Below are 20,250 nucleotides of genomic sequence, written 5' to 3'. Positions count from 1 at the left end.
ATATCTTCTACCATGTTTTCCTTCCTTCCCTATCTCATTCTAATCAGTAGAGACTTTCCTGCCCTTAGATTAAAATGTATATTATGTCTTTCCTTCAATGTCAGGAAAGGGGTTAGAACCTTTGTTTAGGCTGATAATGTGGCCCATGGTAACTCCAATTACCTAGTGACTTCAGCACAGTGATGAGCTGCCCCAAGACTATGGTGGGAAAAGCAGATCACCTGGTTAGGGCCAAGATTACAGATGTTAGCCAGGAATTTGCAGAAGACATGTTCATTGAGGCAGGCTGTTCTCTCCCTCCCTCCCTCCCTCCCTCCCTCCCTCCCTCCCTCCCTCCCTCCCTTCCTTCCTTCCTTCCTTCCTTCCTTCCTTCCTTCCTTCCTTCCTTCCCTCCCTCCCTCCCTCCCTCCCTCCCTCCCGATCAACGAGGCTTTATTAGGCATCACCTCTAGGCCAAAGCAGTGATGTTAGTTACAGTGGTTCATTCAGAATAAGAAAGAATCAGAAGACAATGTCCTTGTTCTCCAAGGTCTTACCACCTTTGGGATAGACAAAACCCATTCTACACTAAGTGAAAACAGCAGAATAATATAGAAAATCTGTTTCCAGGATTGTTCTGACAGAAGAGGGCTTTAATCTTTCCAAAAAACCCTGTAAGATTACTGTGGGCTAAGGTTTTGTGGAGGCTCTGAGCCTATCAGACCTGTTATCATTACAAAGTTATTACTGTCCTGCAATGCCTTCTTGTCCTTGCTTCTTTCTCAGCTAGAGCGATCAGGGGAACAATCATACCTGATCCACCATGTGTTTTGAAGAGGTTGCTCATAGAAATTTTAAGAGGAGGGCTTATTTTATTTATGGAGGCAAATGAGTTTGAATTGTGTTTCTCCTAGAGCACCCATCCTATTTTGTGAGGTTATACTGCCACACATTAATAGATAAAAATGCCCTGCTCCCTTCTGCTTCTTCCCAGGTTCCTAGATAGAACAGAAGAGCTTGCGGTAAGTGTGGCCTTTGTTTCAGTTGGGGACCTGTTTAACAGAAATCTAAGCCAAAACCCAGCCTCCAAGATCCCAGAAATCTAAGCCAAAACCCAGCCTCCAAGATCCCAGACTAGTTAACAGTTTCCTTCCTTTGGTATTGATTGCATCCGGAAGGGAAAGGCACTGGGAAGCCTGAAAACTAAATCCAAATGATGTACTGTTTCTTTTTATATGCTCTTTTGATTGGGCGTGTCAATAAACACTTTTTTGAATAAATGAATAAAAACTGGCCTGGTCAATTTGTAATTTGTTTTTTAGTTCTTAGTTGTTTTCAGTTCCTGGTTTGTAGGAGCTTTTGGGTTTTGGCTTCTAATACTAGAAAATGTTGGAGAGTTAAGAGGGATTGGAAAGCAGATATAGGTCAAGAAGGAAGATAGGTCAAGCTGGGCTGCACCCAATACACATTTTGGCTGAGGGCTGAATGGCCAAGTGTGCACACTGATTTTTGGCAGATTTTCACCATTACAGAATAAACTCCTGGAATACCAGAATAAATCTGAAATTGTACCAAAAATTTCATTATTTTATTAAAAATGTAGAGATATACTTTTAAAAGTTTGCCATTGTAGTGCAGGGGTAAGAATTCCTTAGCATATCCATGGCAGAATTGTCCCTTCAGTCACTACACCACACGTTTGTGGTGTTATCAGTGCTCACATTCAGCTGGCAGGCTTAATAATCTTGCTAATCTTCTTCACACAGCAGAATAAAATAGAGGAAAATGTTTTTTCAGTCACATTTTGTAAAAGGAACTTTTACTTAATATTCAAGGCATGGAACAATCACAAAAATCCTTTATCTTAATCTACTGAAAGTGATTGGCAGTCTGTAGCAATCATTTTGAAAAGCTTTTTGTTTACATTTTTAATCTCCATAGATTTTTTTTTTTTATGTTCATTTATTTTTTTTTTTTTGAGAGAGAGAGAGAGAGAGTGTGAGCAGGGGAGGGTCAGAGAGAGGGAGACACAGAATCTGAAGCAGGCTCCAGGCTCTGAGTGTCAGCACAGAGCCCAACACGGGGCTCGAACTCATGAGCCATGAAATCATGAGGTGAGCCGAAGTCATATGCTTAACCAACTGCGCCACTGAAGCGCCCCTGATCTCCATAGATTGGAAGCTGTAGGGAATTTTCTTCATACAGCATTCTTAAGAAGTTTGTTGTTTTGAAGTTTGATTAGTGAAAATAGATGTGTTTGGGTAACGCATTTTCTTCTAAAACTTTATTTTCTTCCTATTCTCTATTGTATTTGAATTGAAGATTCAGATTTACATGCATGCTGTTTTATATAAATTTGGAGTTTTCCAACCTTACGAATTTGAGAATTGACAAAGCTGATGATAGTCTCCTTTCAGTTTCTCCTCACAGAGTGGGAAGGTTACCTAAGTAGGACTTTCCTGAAAGACTTAAGGCCAAATGGAATTGAACAATAAAAATAAACCATAACTCTCAAAGATTGTTTTCTTTAATACTAGGAATGATTGTATACCAAACATTTTATGAAGATTAGATTATGATATAATTTCTATTATTCTATGTTATCATTTACATTTTTATATACTTGTTCCTAAAAGTATGTACTGTCCTTCTTAAAGCTAGTTCATTCTCTTAATATTCATATTAACTGTCAATCTGTTTATTTATTTATGAAAGATTGTATTTTTAAGTAATCTCTACACCCAACGTAGGGCTTGAACTCACAACCCCAAGATCAAGAGTTGCATGCATTACCAACTGAGCCAGACAGGTGCCCCTAATCTATTTATTTTTTATTTTTGGAAAGTTTTTAATAATTGTGCATAAAATCTCAACTTTTATAACCATCATAAATTATTGCATCAATTAGCGCTTGTAATAATAAATAGGGACTAACTTTTTAATTATTTTTAATTTTTAATGTTTATTTTAGAGAGAACACAAATGTGCTCACGTGCAAGTGGGGGAGGGACAGAGACAGAGGGAGACAGAGGATCCAAAGTGGACTCTGTGCTGACAGCAGAGAGCCCCAGAGCCTGACGCTGGGCTTAAACTCAGGAAATGTGAGATCATGACCTGAGCTGAAGTTGGACACTTAACCGACTGAGCCACCCAGGCGTCCCAAATAGGGATTTAATCTTCAGTTCCTTTTTCAGAATTCCAAAATAGAAAGCACATAAGAAGATTGTCTTTCAGAGTTATATGTATGACTTACGGTATTTGAATGTGAGTCTTCATGTGTCAACAGTGAATCAGATGACTTGCCTTACTTGTGTTACTGATGTTGTCAATTATTAGGTATTTACAGGATCATGCTACCATTGATTGTGTATAAGGTCAAGGATGCCAAAAATAATGTTGAAGTAAGCATTTAGCTCTTTGGCCTTTTGAAAGGCTAAGGCTGAAGCAAAAGCTGGTTTTAGTTAAATAGGCTAAAGCCAAACTTTAGAGTAAAGCTGGGTGCTCAGCTACTCAGTGCTTCATTGTAGGCCAGAGCTGTCCAAATAGAGCTTCCTACGATGATGGCAGCATTCTGTATCTGTGCTACTGGATATGGTAGCCACTAGTCCACATGTAGCTTTTGTACACTTAAAAAAATGACTACTGTAACTAAGGATCTGAATTGTTTAATTTAACTTAAATCATTTAAATGTAAATGTAAACCAGATATGGGTAATGGTTACTGTATTAGATATTGCAGTTATAAATAAACCAAAGAGTGATTTTGAAGATTTTTTTTGAAGTAATCTGTATAACCCTGAGATCAAGAGTCGCATACACTGGGGTGCCTGGGTGGCTCAGTCAGTTAAGTGTCCGACTTCAGCTCAGGTCACGGTCTCGTGGTTCGTGGGTTCAGGCCCCACGTTGGGTTCTGTGCTGACAGCTCAGAGCCTGGAGCCTGCTTGGGATTCTGTGTCTCCCCCTCTCTCTGTTCCTCCCCCGCTTATACACTCACTCTCTCTCTCTCTCTCTCAAAAATAAATGAACGTTAAAAAGAAAAAAACAAAGTCACATGCACTACTTACTGAGCCAGCCAGGTGCCCCTGAAGAGCAATTTTGAATCACTGTTTATCCTCTCCACACCCGCACACCCATCCACACCCGGAGGAATCTCTGATAATGAAGAATTTAGTTTTTAAGGGTGGAAGGTCTAGTTACATAGCTAACTCAGCCTTCTAAGGAGACAAAATAACTCAAAGCCTGCCTTTTTTTTTTTTTTTTTTAAATTGTAGCTGTCTCATTATCGAGAGCACTTGAACATTCAGGACCCCGAGAAACGAAAAGAATTTCTTAAGACCTGCATTGGGTAAGTATGGGGGAGAAATGTTTTTAAGCATAAATCTTCTTAAACAGAGAAGCGAAGAGGCTAAGGGAGTGGATAGGTAGTTGAAAGGAAAGCCTAATAGTGGGTCATATAAGCATCATTAAAGATGGTCTCATTCAGTGAAGTGATTCCAAAATTAATTCCCCAGTAGAGTTTTCACTGATGGGTAGTAAGTTGAGAAAAATAAAGGCAATAAAAAGAGGGTTTTTTCTACCGCTGAATTTATTTTATTTGAAGACTGCCTTTTATTCTGGAATTTTTTTTTTCCATCCTCTCCTTCCTTTTTTTGGTGACAAAATGCATTGGAATTTTTTTATGACCTCATATATTAAAATAAAAAGTCGGCAACACTTTACCTTCCATATTATTTTCAGTGTTACTGGTCCTTGAGACCCCAAAGCACAAGAACCACTGATTCAGCCTAGGTGTTTATCCAGGATGTAAGTCCCTGTAAAAACCAGCCCGTATATTATTCTTCCAGTGATATGCACTCACTGCTCTTGGAAGTAGCTTATTTTATTGTTGAATAACCTTCATTATCATAAAATGCTTTGTTATCTTGGGCTGAAACTTGCTTCCCTCTATCTTTCAAGACAGGTATAGAGTCTTCCCGGTAGGCCTTACTTCAGGTTCGGTATTCATGGTTGCTTTAGTCCCTAATGGGACGTTGAGTGCCCGGTTTCACATTTAGAAATTTGTCTTTGTGCAATCCTTAATTTGAACATTATCAAATACTGAGCTATGTCATAGTGGCCTCTGGTGAACCAAGAGAAAAGTTGGAATAGTGAAGGAAATGAAACCTATTGCTTCTCTGGGATAGTGTAATTGAGTTTCAGAATTCTTCCAGGAGTGAGTGGAGTATGGGACTAAGCACTTTCTAAAGGAGAGATCTGTGAACTGGAAGCTTAAAATCTGGCTTCTATTCCTGGCCTTACCCCTTGACTTACCATGTATGACTTTTAGGCAAGACGCTGTTTGTCTCTTAACATTTTCACATGTAAGATGAAAGGTGGGGACCCTTGATCAAGTTTGTGTAGATCTGTGAGATCTTTATCAATCTATAAATGTACCACCATGCCTTGTAATTTAATTGTACCTTATTTCTCTGCAGTAAGAAACCACAGCACTTCACTGGGTTGTGGGTGATAGGCAGTTGGCTAAGCTCACTCACTCAGTATCTCATTTGTCACCAGCTCCCACAGTGAGAGGATTCTAATTCCTCAGCACAACCACTGATGACTACATACATCTTGTAGACTTGGAGGATCCTTCCTTCCTTTTTTTTTTTTTTTTTTTTTTTTAAAGATTTTATTTTTCTTCAAGTAATCTCTCCACCCAACATGGAGCTTGAACTCATAACCCTGAGATTAATAAGAGTCTCACGCTCTACCAGCTGAGCCAGCCAGGTGCTGATCAGGATCCCTCCTGAAGTGGCAAAACCTTAAATACAGAATCCTAGTCAAAGGTCTATTCGGTTTTCTGCTTTCTCTCTCTCTGCCTTTCAGGGATGGTCTAAAGGTGCATTGGGATCAGATTTGTGAAGCGCTGTGAGCCTCTTGTGCTTACAGTGGAGTTTTGGTTTAGTTGGGTTTGTTTCTTGTTTTAGTAGAAAAAGAGGCGCTAACCTTCTGGCTCTCTACCAGTTTGCCATTTTCAGCAGAAGATTCTGCACATATTCAAGACCATTACACCCTCCTGGAACGTCAGATCATTATTGAGGTTAGACTCCTTGTCTCTACGTTTTCTGCTTCAATGCCAGTGCTCAGTGTCATTCAGCATCTAGGAGACTTCTGTGCTCTGTCATATATGTCATTTCCTGTTACACTCTGCGAGAGCCTTTCATTTCCTCTTTACATGATCGCCCTTTTCCCTCCATTGTTCTCAGGCATCCTTTTCCTTCTCACTTGCTGTTAACCTGGAAGTATTTTCTCTTCCTCCTAGAACTTCCATTTCATCCTTACTTCTCCAGTCTTTCCTCCATTCAACATGGCTCTGTCATCATTTTATGGTTTTTAAACTCCCTTGGGATATCCTGGGCAGTTTCTTTTTCTCATCTTTGCCTCTTTCCTAGGATAGGAAACACAACTGCTGTAGTATTTAATGTTTTTTTCCTACCTCTACTCTGTGGACATTGTTGTTTTTTTCACTTGTTTCACTCACAGGCAAATGATCGGCATCTAGAATCAGCAGGACAGACTGAGATCTTCCGGAAGCACCCCCGCAAAGCTTCTATCCTCAACATGCCATTAGTGACCACGCTTTTCTACTCCTGCTTCTACCATTACACGGAGGCTGAGGTATAGGCAAAATGTGAAAGAAAGACCCCATACACTCGCACTGCACAAGAGGAATATACTTCAAAGCCAGTTATTTCCTTGTGCTCTTAACAATGGGTGTATATAGTTTTTGGAAGTCCACCTGGAAGCTTTCCTGGCCCTCAGAAAGGATAAGGAACAATGGATAAGGAACTTCATTGTTATTTGACTTTCTGTGCTCAGAAGGGGTGGGCCAAGTGGGAAAAAGAGGTTTGTAAGGGCTTGTGTGGCTTCCGGTGAGCTGGCATGCTGGCATAGCACATTCTGTCTTACCAGTGCTGGTCCCACAGCAGTCCCTGTTCAAAGGTCCATAATTTCAAATGGATTTGCATGGTACAGAGAAGAGCAGGGTGTTAAGTATTTGTGAGTACTCTAAAAAATTTTGTTTTTTGAAGAGATTTGAGTTTAATGGTAGTAGGTGGGAATGATCATAATGGTCACAAGATTGACATTAAAATTGGGAAATACATGTATTAATCCACTTTCATTCAGCCAAGTTGTGGTATCCTATTAGACCTGGTGGAGTTTTCTCTTAAATTATTTTCTGTGTTTAAATGGCTACAGAGTGAAATGTAGTAAAAAGAAAATGTTAGATTAGGTGGTATTTGAGAAAGTCAATAACACTAAAATTCCTTCTCTACTTTCATCCTAGGGGACGTTCAGCAGTCCAGTCAACCTGAAGAAGACATTTAAGGTAGATATAAATTGGTCACTGTTGGGTAAGGTAGTATCAGGGTAACTACGTGGAGTGGATATTGCTTTGTAACCCTGCACAAGAAGTCCCTTAATATTCACAGTTAAAGGTGGAAAGGACTGAGTTTGTGGGAAGTGAAGGAAAGACTGCAACCGAATGGCTTACGGTGGTGCTGGGGCTTGGGAGTGAGAAGGTTCTTGATGACTTGAGAGATTTGTGCATTTTAAGGGACAGAATCAACCCCAGGGGATATTTTTGCCTGTCTTTTCTAGAATTCTCCCTGATGCATTTCTACTTACCCTTAATTCCTCTGGTCTCTGTTTTTTAGATCCCAGATAAACAGTATGTGCTGACGGCCCTGGCCGCTCGTGCCAAGCTTCGGGCCTGGCATGATGTAGATGCCCTCTTTACCACAAAGGTGGGTGCCCTGGGATTGTGTGGTGCTTCTGGGGCCTCGGAGTTACCGTCTAGTGACCTCATGCCTCATGGGAATCTCAAGTTCTAGTTACTGGTTTACATTTTTCCTCCAACCTTTTATTTGTCAAACTGAAGGAAAAATTGAAAGAATAGTATGATAAACACAAATAGTCTTTACTTATTTCACTAGTTTATTAACATTTTGCCATATCTACTTTCTCTTTTTTTGCTGAACCATTTAAAAGTGAATTGCAGACATCGTGACACTTTTCCCTTGAATACTTAAGCATTTATTTCATTTATAACCACAATATTATCAATTTCAGGGTATTTAATGTTAATATATTTTTATTTTTTTTTTTAATTTTTTTTTTTTTTTTAACGTTTATTTATTTTTGAGACAGAGAGAGACAGAGCATGAACAGGGGAGGGGCAGAGAGAGAGAGGGAGACACAGAATCCGAAACAGGCTCCAGGCTCTGAGCTGTCAGCTCAGAGCCCGACGCGGGGCTCGAACTCACGGACCGTGAGATCGTGACCTGAGCCAAAGTCGGACGCTTAACCGACCAAGCCACCCAGGCGCCCCAGTGTTAATATATTTTTAAAATGTATTTATTTTGAGAGAGGGAGAGGCAAAACGCAAGTGGGGGAGGGTCATAGAAAGAGAGGGAGAGAGAGAATTCCAAGCAGGCTCTGACAGGGGGCTTGATCACATGAACTGTGAGATCATGACCTGAGCTGAAATCAAGAGTTGTGTGCTTAACTGATTGAGCCACCCAGGCCCTTAACGTTAATATTATAATATCATATGTATAGTCTATATTCAAATTGGCTCTTTAAAACTTTATGTTTTTGTGTTTGCTGTCAGGATCCAATCAAGGATCTTACATTACTTTGGTTGTCTCTATTTGTTTATATTTTAAATATCCTTTTTTGTACTATAGGTTTGAGAATTTTGTTTCTTCCCTTTGTTAGGTGGTTCTTACTTGTTTTTTTGTTTTTAAGATTTTATTTTTAAGTAATCGTCACACCCAGGCTGGGGCTCAGACTCACAGCCCCTGAGATCAAGAGTCGCATGCTCCACCAACTGAGGCAGCCAGCCTCCCCGCTGTATATATGCATGCATGCATACACACACACACACACACACACACACACACACACACGAGAGCATAGACAGTCAAATAACATGAAGTTCCTTATCCATTGTTCCTTATCAATTGTCTACCTGCTCCTATTTCAGTCCCTTCCTCAAGGCAGACACTTAAAAGTTTGATGGTAATTTCCCAGACTTCTCACAAATTTACAAATATATTTATATGAATATAAACACGTGGAAGATAGAATTTTTTTCTACCCAGATAAGTTCATACTACAAGTATTCTTAAGTAAGTTGCTTCATTTAGCCATATTTCATAGACTTTTCTCTTCCTGTAGATCTAAGAACTTATTTCTTGTCTCTGACTCTTTTTCCATCCTGTTAAATTCCTTGACTTTTCTGAAAAACTCGTTTCTCTTCTCTATCTCCCACCTCCCATCCATCCACACTCCCTACCGTGTTATTCTAGTCTGACCATAAAATGAATGGTTACAAAGTGTGTTGAGTCTTTCTTGTCTAGCTACTGCTGCCTCATCTTCCCGTTTCAGAACTGGCTGGGCTACACCAAGAAGAGAGCGCCCATTGGCTTCCATCGGGTTGTAGAAATTTTGCACAAGAATAGTGCCCCTGTCCAGGTAATGGCCTCCTAAAGAGAGTTGGGTACAGGATCCTCTAGGAGACCTAACTTTTAGCCTCTTACTGGTCAGTGATGGGAGACTTGATCTGCTCTGGTCTTATCTTAAAGACAATATAGTAGCTGCAGTGGATCTTGATATAGAAAAGGTCAGGTAGGAAAGTTCTCCTCTGCCCTTTAGAAGGAATCCCAGACTGCCCCTCTCTGAGGAGCATCTACTGTGTTTAGCCCGTGTGGAGCACTGACATATTACTCAAATGATACAAAAGGAGAGCTCAGTGACAAAGGACATCAAGTAGCACTGAGCACAGCACTGGATCAGATCTAGAACACACCTGTTGCTGGCATGGATGTCTAATTATAGGGTAAGGCAGAGTGTGCTCTTCCTGTCTCTCCTGGGCCAGCATGGAAGTACCGCATAGAGTCCACCTCACTCCCCATTGCAGAACTAGTCTTATGGTTGATGGTGGGAATTGTAGACATCCGATATGGAACTCATGCCTTCCTCAGGATTTTTTTTGTGTAGCTTTTAGAGCTCTTTGTTTTATGAGTCTGGGAGTCATTAATCAGAAGTACCTCTTCCTATAGATATTACAAGAGTATGTTAATCTGGTGGAAGATGCGGACACAAAGTTGAACTTAGCCACCAAATTCAAGTGCCATGATGTCGTCATTGATGTGAGTCCCTAAGAAAGGAGAAGCCTGAGTTAGACCCTCAGTGGAGAGTGGGGGATTATGATCTTCTCTGTCTAGATCCTATGGTACTTCTTTCAATTTTGGCTTTAACAGACAAGATGATCTGGCAAGAGTTAGTTTGGAGACCTGTTCTCCTGTATTATTTTCCCAGCCCTTTGACCTCTCTTTTTTTATAAATTTGTTGCATTCAGAGAATTCATAGAACTGAATCCAGCCACATGAGCTCTTCAGTAAGAAATTCTGTAGATGCCTGACCCCACTGTCCTCCCACTGTAGCCTCTCAGTCTCTCCTTGAACCTTGGCCCAGTGTTGGGAGTGGCAGGAAGAAAAAGACCCTTGTAGAGAAGGCTCATTGGAAGTTTTATTGCTGTGTGTTGGTACAGACTTGCCGGGACCTGAAGGATCGTCAGCAGTTGCTAGCATACAGGAGTAAAGTGGATAAAGGATCTGCAGAGGAGGAGAAGATTGATGCCATTCTGAATAGCTCGGTAAGCAGCTACAGTTTACCCCTGCAAGCAGTCTCAGGAGATGATCCCCAAAGTAGCATCAAGTATATATTCCCAAGGCCAAGATGGGGTCACAGTTAGGTGGGCATCATAGACATAAGAGTCTGTGAGCCTAACGGTCTGAAGCGCTGCTTCGAAAGGCAGAAATTACTCCTGAGATGTGGGATGATCCAGGGGTAATCTGGGGACCTTGGGCTGAGATTTCACATAGTACCTTGATAATCGTTAAACACATCAGGTAGGAGGTACACGTCCAGGGACTATGGGAATGACTGCTGCAGATGCAGAATATCCAGATGGTAGTTTTCTGGGGCCAGGTATGATCTACTGGTTGGAAGTAAGTGGCTAAAACAGCTTTTAGCTATTTGGGCAACACAACTGACTCATCTCTCATAGCATGAAATTACTGAGCATTTTGTTCACCTAGAGCTTAGCTCCCTGTTAGATATTTGGGAACCTACCATGGAGTCATCTAAAGCTAGTGAATCTTGGTCCTGAGGAGGGCAGAGCCAGAATAAATGCCCTAAATCAGGCTTGTAAGATACAGAATGGGTATTTAATTCATCTCTGAATAAGCAAACTCCCCTACATATTAGAAAAACATTTTTCAACTTCCCCCTCCATTCTCCTTATTCTTACTTTACCTAGCTGTGAGCATTGTTTTATTGTATTCCCCTGCCTGTCTGTAGGGGTCAGTGGAAACTGATCATTGTTTGTTCTTTTCCACAGCAAATTCGATGGAAGAATTAAGTGGCATTAGCTACCCTGAAACCTGCCTCATTTCTTCCTTTCCTGCCTATAGTAGAGAGTGCTCTTTGTTGGGAGAATTACAGTATCACATCGCTTTGGACCCATCATCAACAGGCAATGCCTGCTACTCTTAGGACAGAAACCAGCGTCTGGGCACAGACAGCTTCAGACTGATCTTCTGTCCAAGAATCATCATCTAAGGGCCAAGATCTAAAGCTCTGACTCATGAGAAAGATTCTCTCCACCTGGTGCTCAAGTGAAGGTGGGAATAATTTCTAGATTGGGCCCATATTGGGCAAGATCTCTCTTGGTCTGGGAAAATGACTGCTCTAGAAAAGAAGTCTCCTAGACTAAGAGGTCAGGGATCATAGGATGGCCACTCCATCCCTCTCAGCTAATTATGACCCTGGACTTGGTGCTGGACATTGGCAGTTCTGCTCTGAATGAAGTCAGAATAGAACCAAAATGGCTCTCTCTCAAGGGACGTCAGGAAGGGGTGCCAGTATAGCCAGGAGCTGTTGGAGGTGCCCTCACACCAGACTGCACAGAGTCCTCCACATAATGACAGAGAGTGCCCAGACGTCGTGTTTCTTCAGCCAGTGTCCTTCTGCTGCCCCAGTCTAGCCTCTGTTCGAGACTTGTGGTTCCTCTTTCACTGCACACCAAGATGGCCTTGTGTGGGAGATAAGGACATCCCTGTTATCTTTTCCCCTATTTCTCCCACCCCAGACCCATAACTTTATATGGAGCTCAGATTCAGCAGTGCTAGAGAGCTCTTCCTTTATGCACAAATCTCATTATTTCACTAGGAGCTTTCAGAAGGTCCACCAGGGCTAAACTCAGCAGCATTTCAGACAGTTAGGATATTAATTAAGATGGAGGTTTTAGTTTCATGCTTGGTTTTCAAGAGGGTATTCTGGAGTGCTAGCCTCCTGCTCTGTACCAATAGAAGCCTCTCTTCTCTATAACTGAATTGGGTTTCCCCGACATGCCTAGACTCCTAATAAAGCTATTTCTTCCTTGGTGCCTTCTCTTTTCCCTCCCAATTGTTTTGTGTAGAACAATGAAATAATTGCCTTGTCTCTTGGGACCACTACAAACCTGCCTCAGTGACTGCATTCAGTAGTCTGTCAACACACATCAGGTCATGGAGTAATGGTGCTTATGGCAAAGTACAGCCATGTGGTTAACAGAGAGCACTGTACCTGGAGACAAAAGACCTGGCCTCTTGTCCCAGCTCTGCTGCTGACAAGCTGTGTGATGTTGGGTGAATCCCTTTCTCTCTGGACTCACTATCTTAACCTGTCATAGGGGGGCATGTTTCTCTTGGAACTTGTAGAAGTCTATGCTCCTGTGACTGTGTGGAGCAGGTGAAGGGGTAGAAAGAAGAGATGTTGTATAGAGGCACAGAGCATGCTTAAATGCATGTGGTTCTCAACTGGGAGAATTTGGGCCCCAGGAGACTGTCCAAATCTGGAGAAGCTTTGTTGCCACAACTGGTGAATGCTACTGGCATCAAGTGGGTAGAAGCAAGGGATGCTGCTAAATATCCTACCATGTAGGACAGCCCCTGCCAACGAAGAATTATCCTGCCCAGAATGTCAGTAATGCAAATGCTGACAAACCCTGCTTCCGGGGATTAGACTCTATCTCTTGCTCCTCCACTTTGCGATCCCCTTTGCAATTCCAGGTAACCTCATAGTTCCTTCCCTAACCATCCGTCTTGCTGTTCAAGAAACAGGATTTGCTAAATTGTGCTCAAGTTATTTGCCAATAACAAACCACATTAACCTTATTAACTAGTATATCAGGGTTCATTTAGAGAAGCAGAATGTCTAGGAGTATATAGTCTGTCTATATGTGGGATTCATTACAGGGATCTGACTTTACTCAAGTATGGCCATTGGTTAAACAGGCTATGGAAGGTTGTCTTCGTATCTGGTGGTAGAGGTGGACGTCCATAGGACAGGCATTGGGGAAGGGAAGATGAATAAAATGTGAGGGAAAGCAAGGACAACATGGAGGCCATGAGGCTGGACAGGAACCCGTGTCAGCTGTCACCGCCTCCAATGTTGAGGATGTGGGTGTCCTGCAGGCAAAACTAGCTGGTGGTCTTTGTCACGAAACTGAACACAAACCTGGCCCAGGAGTGTGAGAAGTTGTAATAGGATCCAGGGGAAAGTGTAGTGATCATGGGTCCAGCTGCTGCTCCGCATCAACACGGTCGCCAGCAAAGTACCTGCCCAGATCTTGTAAGCAAGCAACACAAACTGGCTGCTGCTTCAGCCTTCCAGATCCTGTGCAAAAGTCTTTGGCACACCCTAACTGGAAACATTCAGGGAAGGGAATTCTGGGAAATGTAGCTCAGCTTCGCCAACTTGACATGTTACCAAGCCACAACCGCTGGATCCACATTTTTGAGGATGTATTAGTGAAGGATGGGCCTAGAATCCACGCCTGTACAGGTTAACCAGTGCTGAGTGGGGAGGTTTTGAACTTGTCTTTCCTTTGGAACAATAAATATCACTTGCAACATTAGGATGACCTACTCGCTGTTTTGATCAAAGGAAGTATTTCTCAGACTTGACGAGAATTTCCATACTCTTCGCTTCAAGTGCTGAGATTGTGAATGACATAGGAGCCCTTCTATGCAAAGGACTAGAGAAGCCAGCCACAAGAGGTCACATATTGTATGGCTCTAGTCACATGAAATAGCGAAAAAAGGTAAATCCACAGAGACAAAAAGATTTGCGGTGCCAGGGGCTGAGGAGGGTGGCGAGCAAGTGGGGGGTAACTGCTTAATGGGTACAGGGTTTCCTTTCACTGGGAGGATAAAAATGTTTTAAAACTAGAGGTTCCAGAGCATGTACAACACTGCAAATGTACTGAATTGTTCACTTCCAAATGGCTGTGTTATGTGAGTTTTACTTCAATTTCTTTTAATTTAAAAAGTAGATTAGAGGGGTGCCTGGCTGGCTCAGTCCATGCAGCATGAGGCTTTTGATCATGAGTTTGAGTCCCACGTTGGGTATAGAGATTACTTTTTAAAAAATGGATTAGAGATTTGAATAGTTTTGATTTCTGGTCTCAATTTTGCCATTGCTATAAAATAGAGTTCTGAATATCACTGATTGTTTTCCCACCGTTACTGAAGTATAATTGACAAATAAAAATTGTATATGTTCAAGGTATACAGCATGATGATTTGCTATATATTGTGAAATGATTACCACAGTCCAATTAACACATCTGTCATATAGTTCCCTTTTGTGTGTGTGGTGAGAACATTTAAGATCTATTCTTAGCAAATTTCAAGTATATAATCTAGTATAATTAACTATAGTCACTATGGGGTACATTATATCCCAAGAATTTACTTGTCTTATTCTTCAGTATCTTGAATATAAAAAGAAGAGGTATGAAAAATAACACCTTGAGTAGTGCTGGGATCTGTATGATATTCCAGTCTGGGAAAAATCTAGATGTCCAGAACCTTCTGTTAGGAAAGGGAGGATCCCATACTGCCCTGGTGTAGTGCTCCTAGGAGTAGCAAAAAGAATTCCTGCCCTCATGACGCAAGTCTAGAAAACCTCTGGGTGGGGCTGGCCCCTTTAAGGCTCAGAGACTGAAGTAATCTGGTAGCTAAGGAGTCATAATGACAACTTTCTTGGGTAATTCTCCCTAGAAATGTAGTTCTTACTCTCCATGACCCGAAGTACCTAGGAGTAAAGCCACCTTCTCCTCATTTTGGTTGGTGAGAGATATATGTAAATGGGCTTACATATCTCTGGCTTCATTTTCTAAAACTCTAGATGTCCTTGGCCTAGAAAAGAGACCATGTTAAATTTGGGCCCTTTCCTATCCTGTGGGGAACACAGAGTTGAGTGAAAGGGAAGAATTCCTTTGAAGTGGTGTGTACATGTTCAGTCCTATTTCTAAAATCTTGGAGGGAATAGAAGGGACAAGGCCCTGGCCCACAACTACCTGTGAAACCCACTGCTAAAGTAAGTGCATCTGCTGAAAAACGTGGCTGTAGCCTATGGAGATGACCATCACTTTGGATTTTTGTTCAGGTTTTTCATGAATCCAGATATTCCTGATCTGTGAGCAGTCAGAGCTTAGGAATCCTCCAGGACTCACACTGCAAATACAGAATCTGAGAGGAGAGAGGTGCTGAAGCCCACCATCACAGGAGCTTGTGACTGGGACACACACCCTCCTGTGTAGATTCCCTTGTCTTCTAAGAGAGGGAGCCAAACTGATTGGTATCTATCACTGCAGGAGGTGGTGGCTTGGAAATGGACTTGCTTGAGGACCTTGAATCCCTGCAGTTTGAGTATGGGATTCAAGAGGAAGACTGCAGCTGGCTGTATTTGCAGGGCCGTTCTCGAGGGCTGGTGATCAAGGCCTGTGCCCATGCAACTTTCTTCTGCAAGCTACTCTGTAATTTGAGGTAAGCTAGGTCTCCGAGGTAAGGCAGATGGAGAAGAATCCCACTGCAGAGAATCCAAATGACTTAAACTTTTTATATTGGAGGATAGATTTGGCAGGGGGAGTGTCTTCCTACCTTTTCCAACCCACAGTCAATCACTCCTGGTCTGAAACACCAGGAAATGCATACCAGAATCCCTTGGCTGTGGTTACATAACAAAGCGTGGCTTGTGATTACCTTTTGGTGGGTAGATTGATTAAATGATCAGTTCATTCATTCAGCCATTCATCCCTCATTGGGACCACCAACTTGGCTTCTACAGCTACCATATCTAGCTATTCTCTGGCTATTGGCCGAAAATTTTGGGGCTAAGCTAATAGTGGAATTCTCCCTAACAGGAAAACCACCTGAAATTTTGGGGGTCCTTTTGGCCAGGTGACTTACATGAATACAGTATTCCAGGAATACTCTCAGTCTAGTCCTGACCTCTCGTGTCTTTGTACAATGTGGCTTCAGACACTTAAACAAGAAGTGTGTGAGAGCAAGGTACTTAAGACCAGACTCCTGGATTCTATAACTCTAGGTTACTCCTAAACATTGGTAGCTCCCCTGCCACCAGACTACTTTTCTCTGAAATGAGATCAACTCCTAGATGGTGGGACCAGATCTAAATTGAGCATGTTACAGATACAGCAGATACTCAAAGAGGCAGTCTACTTAATGAGTTTGCTGATTGGTTGACTGATAAGAAAACATAAACCTTTTGGTTGCGTCCCAGATGAGTGGTGAGAAATCAAAATATGAAACTTCCGGAGGCATTTTATATTTGGGAGGATTGGACACAGAGGAAATGCTTTCCTTTCAACTTAGAAAACTTAAATAGAATGTGGCTTGTGATGTATATATGGAAACTCCAGAGCTTAAGACCAATTTTTACAGAAATATAGAACAAATATAGTATAACAACAGAAAACAATGCCTTATATATTCAGAGGTTAGACTTTGTTCACCTTGGGCCAAGGAAACACATCCAGAACCAGTAAGTGAGCCTCTGGAAAGAGTGGCCTCAAACCCTTGATCCTGTTTCTCAGGTCTGTTTTCCCTTATACACCACTTTTATAAATCATGTTTGAAAAAAGCTAAGTTATCTGGTTACCCAGATCTATGCAAAAGTGAAATAGCAAACTAGAAAGAGTAGGCGTAGGGTGAGAAAAGGTATGCTTATCATGATGTCAATGAAAATTGACAGCTGTCTGCATAGGAAACAGTGAAGGAACTGGCCCACAGTGTTCCAGGATGATGTATAAACAGTTGGCTGTTCACAATGATAGTCCTGAGTCAAACAGTTCAATATTCAGATCTTGTGTTTAAGGCAGGGAAATGCACAGTGCATGTAACAACAACAACAACCACAACAACAAATGTTCATTTAAAAATGTTTTAGGGCGCCTGAGTGGCTCAGTCAGCTAAGCTTCCGACCTCAGCTGAGGTCATGATCTCGCAGGGTTCGAGCCCCGCGTCGGGCTCTGTGCTGACAGCTCAGAGCCTGGAGCCTGTTTTGGATTCTGTGTCTCCCTCTCTCTCTGACCCTCCGCCATTCATGCTCTATCTCTCTGTCTCAAAAATAAATAAACGTTAAAAAAAATTAAAAATAAATAAATAAAAATGTTTTAAAGAAGTTTCGGTCCCTTGAAGGGGTATGCTTTTCTTTCTGGAAAATTCACTCAGGAGAAACATTTCATTCCCTAGTGATACTGGACAAGTGGCACTTGATTGGAATGCCTTATCTCTGGAGTACTAAAGGTGCCACCAGGCTGCCATATGAGGAAGTTAAAGCAGAGAACACCAGAGGTTGACAGTTAAGAGCTACAGGCATATATTCATTTATGTGTCTGTGTGTTCCTTCTCCAGAGAATCATTACATGAGAAGCACACTTCCAGGTGTCTCTTGACTGGATTTCTTGCTGACACTCCCAATGATGATGATGATGAGTTAAAGGTGGGCATCATTGGAGGTGGCCACCTTGGGAAGCAGCTGGCTTGTGCACTGCTTCAGCTTGTCCCCATCCCTGCTGAGAACCTGAGGATTTCCACTCGCAGGCCAGAGGCCCTGGGTGAGGAGCAGTGTGTGGTAGCTCTTTAGGTGTTGATGAGGCCATTTTGAAGAGGTTCCTTGAAGGAGGAACCCCTGTACGCAACACGCTGAGTTCTCTGCTTGCTAGCCCTGAGAAAAGCTAGGAAGGGGTGTGTGTGTGTGTGTGTGTGTGTGTGTGTGTGTGTGTGTGTGTTTTAAAGGTTTTATTTTTAAGTAACTTCTGCACCCAATGTGGGACTTGAACTCACAATCCTGAGATCAAAGAGTCTCAAGCTCCACCAACTGACCCAGCCAGGGGCCCATAGAAAGATGGGTTTTAACTTGTTCCTTAAAACAACTTTCTTCTCATGCTTCTGTTTCTCTTCAGATCAAATAAATCTTTTGTTTTTTACTGGAAGAAAAAACAAAGAGGAAAACTTTCTTCTCCCTGTAAATGTTTTATATCCATCTCTCCTCCCTGTGCCCTTGGTGATAAAATAGCTTTCTGAGTCTTTGATACAGAAAAGTTTTCTAAAGAGAGTTCAAATCTTCTCATTGGACCAGTTAGATTCTGGTGGGTATTAAACAGTTCCAAACATTTGGCCTTGTGTTTTTAAAAATAACAATTACTAAATTTTAAAAAATGTTTTATAATAATTTTACTTACTAGTCTATGATGATAGAGGTCAGAAGAGTGGTTGCTTCTGGGGAGACTGACAGAGGAGGGACCCAAAGGAACTTTTTGGGGAGATGAAAATGTTCAATATCTTGAGAAAGGTATGAGTTACATGGGTGTATGCATTTGTCAAAAATGATAAGACTAGGGGCGCCTGGGTGGCGCAGTCGGTTAAGCGTCCGACTTCAGCCAGGTCACAATCTCGCGGTCTGTGAGTTCGAGCCCCGCGTCGGGCTCTGGGCTGATGGCTCGGAGCCTGGAGCCTGTTTCCGATTCTGTGTCTCCCTCTCTCTCTGTCCCTCCCCCGTTCATGCTCTGTCTCTCTCTGTCCCAAAAATAAATAAAAAACGTTGAAAAAAAAAATGATAAGACTAGATACTTCAGCTCTGTGTGTGCCCTTTATATAAGTTATACTTCAGTAATAAAAGTATAACATAATTTTATGTATATTATAGGAAATTTAGAATATTCTATAATGAAGTAAATAATAACTATCTATAATCCCCTTACCAGGGTTACCATTTCCTTCCTATATTTCTCTGCTCATATCAGATTATATCAGTAATTGATACTGTACAAAGTTGTTTGCATTCTGCATTTTTCACTTAATTTATCATAAGCATATTCTCCTATTAACATTCTTCAAAATAATGATTTTAAGGTTATCTAGTATCCCAAAATATGGCTGTATGGTAATTTATGTTGTATTTGGTTGGATTTCCTTGCACATAATTTAAAAAATAAAATTACTAGGTCAGAGAATAAGTACATCTTTATTAAGATGTAATTTGTGTATAATAAATTGCACATTTTCAAAGTGTACAATTTGATGTTTTGACACATCTGTGTTTTGACACATCTTTGTACACCTGTGAAACCATCAACACAAGGTAATGAACTTATTCATCACTCCCAAAACTTTCCTTGTAATTTCTCTCTCTACCTCCTTGCAGCTCCCCATGAAACCACTGATCTGTCACCATCAATTAGTTTGCATTTTCTAGAATTTTATATAAATGGAATCATACAGTTTATACTTTTACATTCTGACTTCTTTCACTCTGCATAATTATTTCGAGATATACCCATGTTGTTTCACATATTGATATTCTTTTTATTTCTGAGTAGTACTTCATGGCATGAGTATTCCATAGTTTATCTGTTCAGCTGGGGGTGGACATCCAGGTTGTTTCCTGGTTTTAGCTATTATACATAAGGCTACTATGTACATTTGTGTACAGATATTAGTGTGGACAAATGCTTCAATTTTTCATAGGTAAACTCCTGGAAGTGGAATGGCTAGATCGTATGGTACGTTGTTTAGATTTTTTAAAGAAACTTCTAATATAGTTTTTCAAATTGACTTCCAAAAAGGGATGTATGCTTTCACCAGAATTGTGTAAGAACACCCATTTCACTAAAGTGGGTCATGGGCATTGAGGAGGGCACTTGTTGAGATGAGCACTGGGTGTTGTATGTAAGCCAATTTGACAATAAATTATATTTTTTAAAAAAGAACACCCATTTCACTATACTCTTGTCAGTTCTGGGAATCCTTTTTTTTTAAATAATCGTTTTAATATGACTTTAAAATTTTTCTTGTTTAATATATTCTT

At 41.3% G+C, this 20,250-nt stretch overlaps 2 protein-coding genes across 6 annotated transcripts in view; both read left to right on the top strand.

Annotated features, from left to right (window-relative positions):
- VIPAS39 (VPS33B interacting protein, apical-basolateral polarity regulator, spe-39 homolog) overlaps window positions 1–12,479 on the top strand; it is a 24,699-nt gene extending 12,220 nt beyond the window's left edge. Inside the window, exons 11-20 of one of the 2 annotated variants that reach the window (XM_058739827.1) lie at window positions 974–1,001; window positions 4,251–4,324; window positions 5,986–6,061; window positions 6,505–6,639; window positions 7,310–7,351; window positions 7,680–7,769; window positions 9,415–9,501; window positions 10,089–10,178; window positions 10,580–10,684; window positions 11,432–12,479. In XM_058739827.1, the coding sequence (XP_058595810.1) occupies window positions 974–1,001; window positions 4,251–4,324; window positions 5,986–6,061; window positions 6,505–6,639; window positions 7,310–7,351; window positions 7,680–7,769; window positions 9,415–9,501; window positions 10,089–10,178; window positions 10,580–10,684; window positions 11,432–11,452 (748 nt within the window). In that variant the 3' untranslated portion in view covers window positions 11,453–12,479. The remainder of the gene's footprint in view (window positions 1–973; window positions 1,002–4,250; window positions 4,325–5,985; window positions 6,062–6,504; window positions 6,640–7,309; window positions 7,352–7,679; window positions 7,770–9,414; window positions 9,502–10,088; window positions 10,179–10,579; window positions 10,685–11,431) is intronic. The other variant, XM_058739828.1, reaches the window with a different exon arrangement.
- The window catches only part of NOXRED1 (NADP dependent oxidoreductase domain containing 1), a 21,309-nt gene continuing 12,653 nt past the window's right edge, over window positions 11,595–20,250 (top strand). For 2 of the 4 annotated variants that reach the window (XM_058739830.1, XM_058739833.1), the window contains exons 1-3: window positions 11,595–11,714; window positions 15,734–15,905; window positions 17,796–17,998. In XM_058739830.1, coding sequence (XP_058595813.1) covers window positions 11,678–11,714; window positions 15,734–15,905; window positions 17,796–17,998 — 412 coding nt within the window. In that variant the 5' untranslated portion in view covers window positions 11,595–11,677. Of the gene's footprint in view, window positions 11,715–14,837; window positions 15,207–15,733; window positions 15,906–17,795; window positions 17,999–20,250 lie in introns of those variants that run through there. The other 2 variants (XM_058739832.1, XM_058739831.1) reach the window with 2 other exon arrangements.

The sequence above is a fragment of the Neofelis nebulosa genome, chromosome 7 (genome assembly GCF_028018385.1).
Source record: "Neofelis nebulosa isolate mNeoNeb1 chromosome 7, mNeoNeb1.pri, whole genome shotgun sequence".
In the NCBI taxonomy this organism is placed as follows: Eukaryota; Metazoa; Chordata; class Mammalia; order Carnivora; family Felidae; genus Neofelis; species Neofelis nebulosa.
The sequence above is the reverse complement of the archived record's forward strand: the minus strand, read 5'-3'. Positions and strand labels throughout refer to the sequence as shown.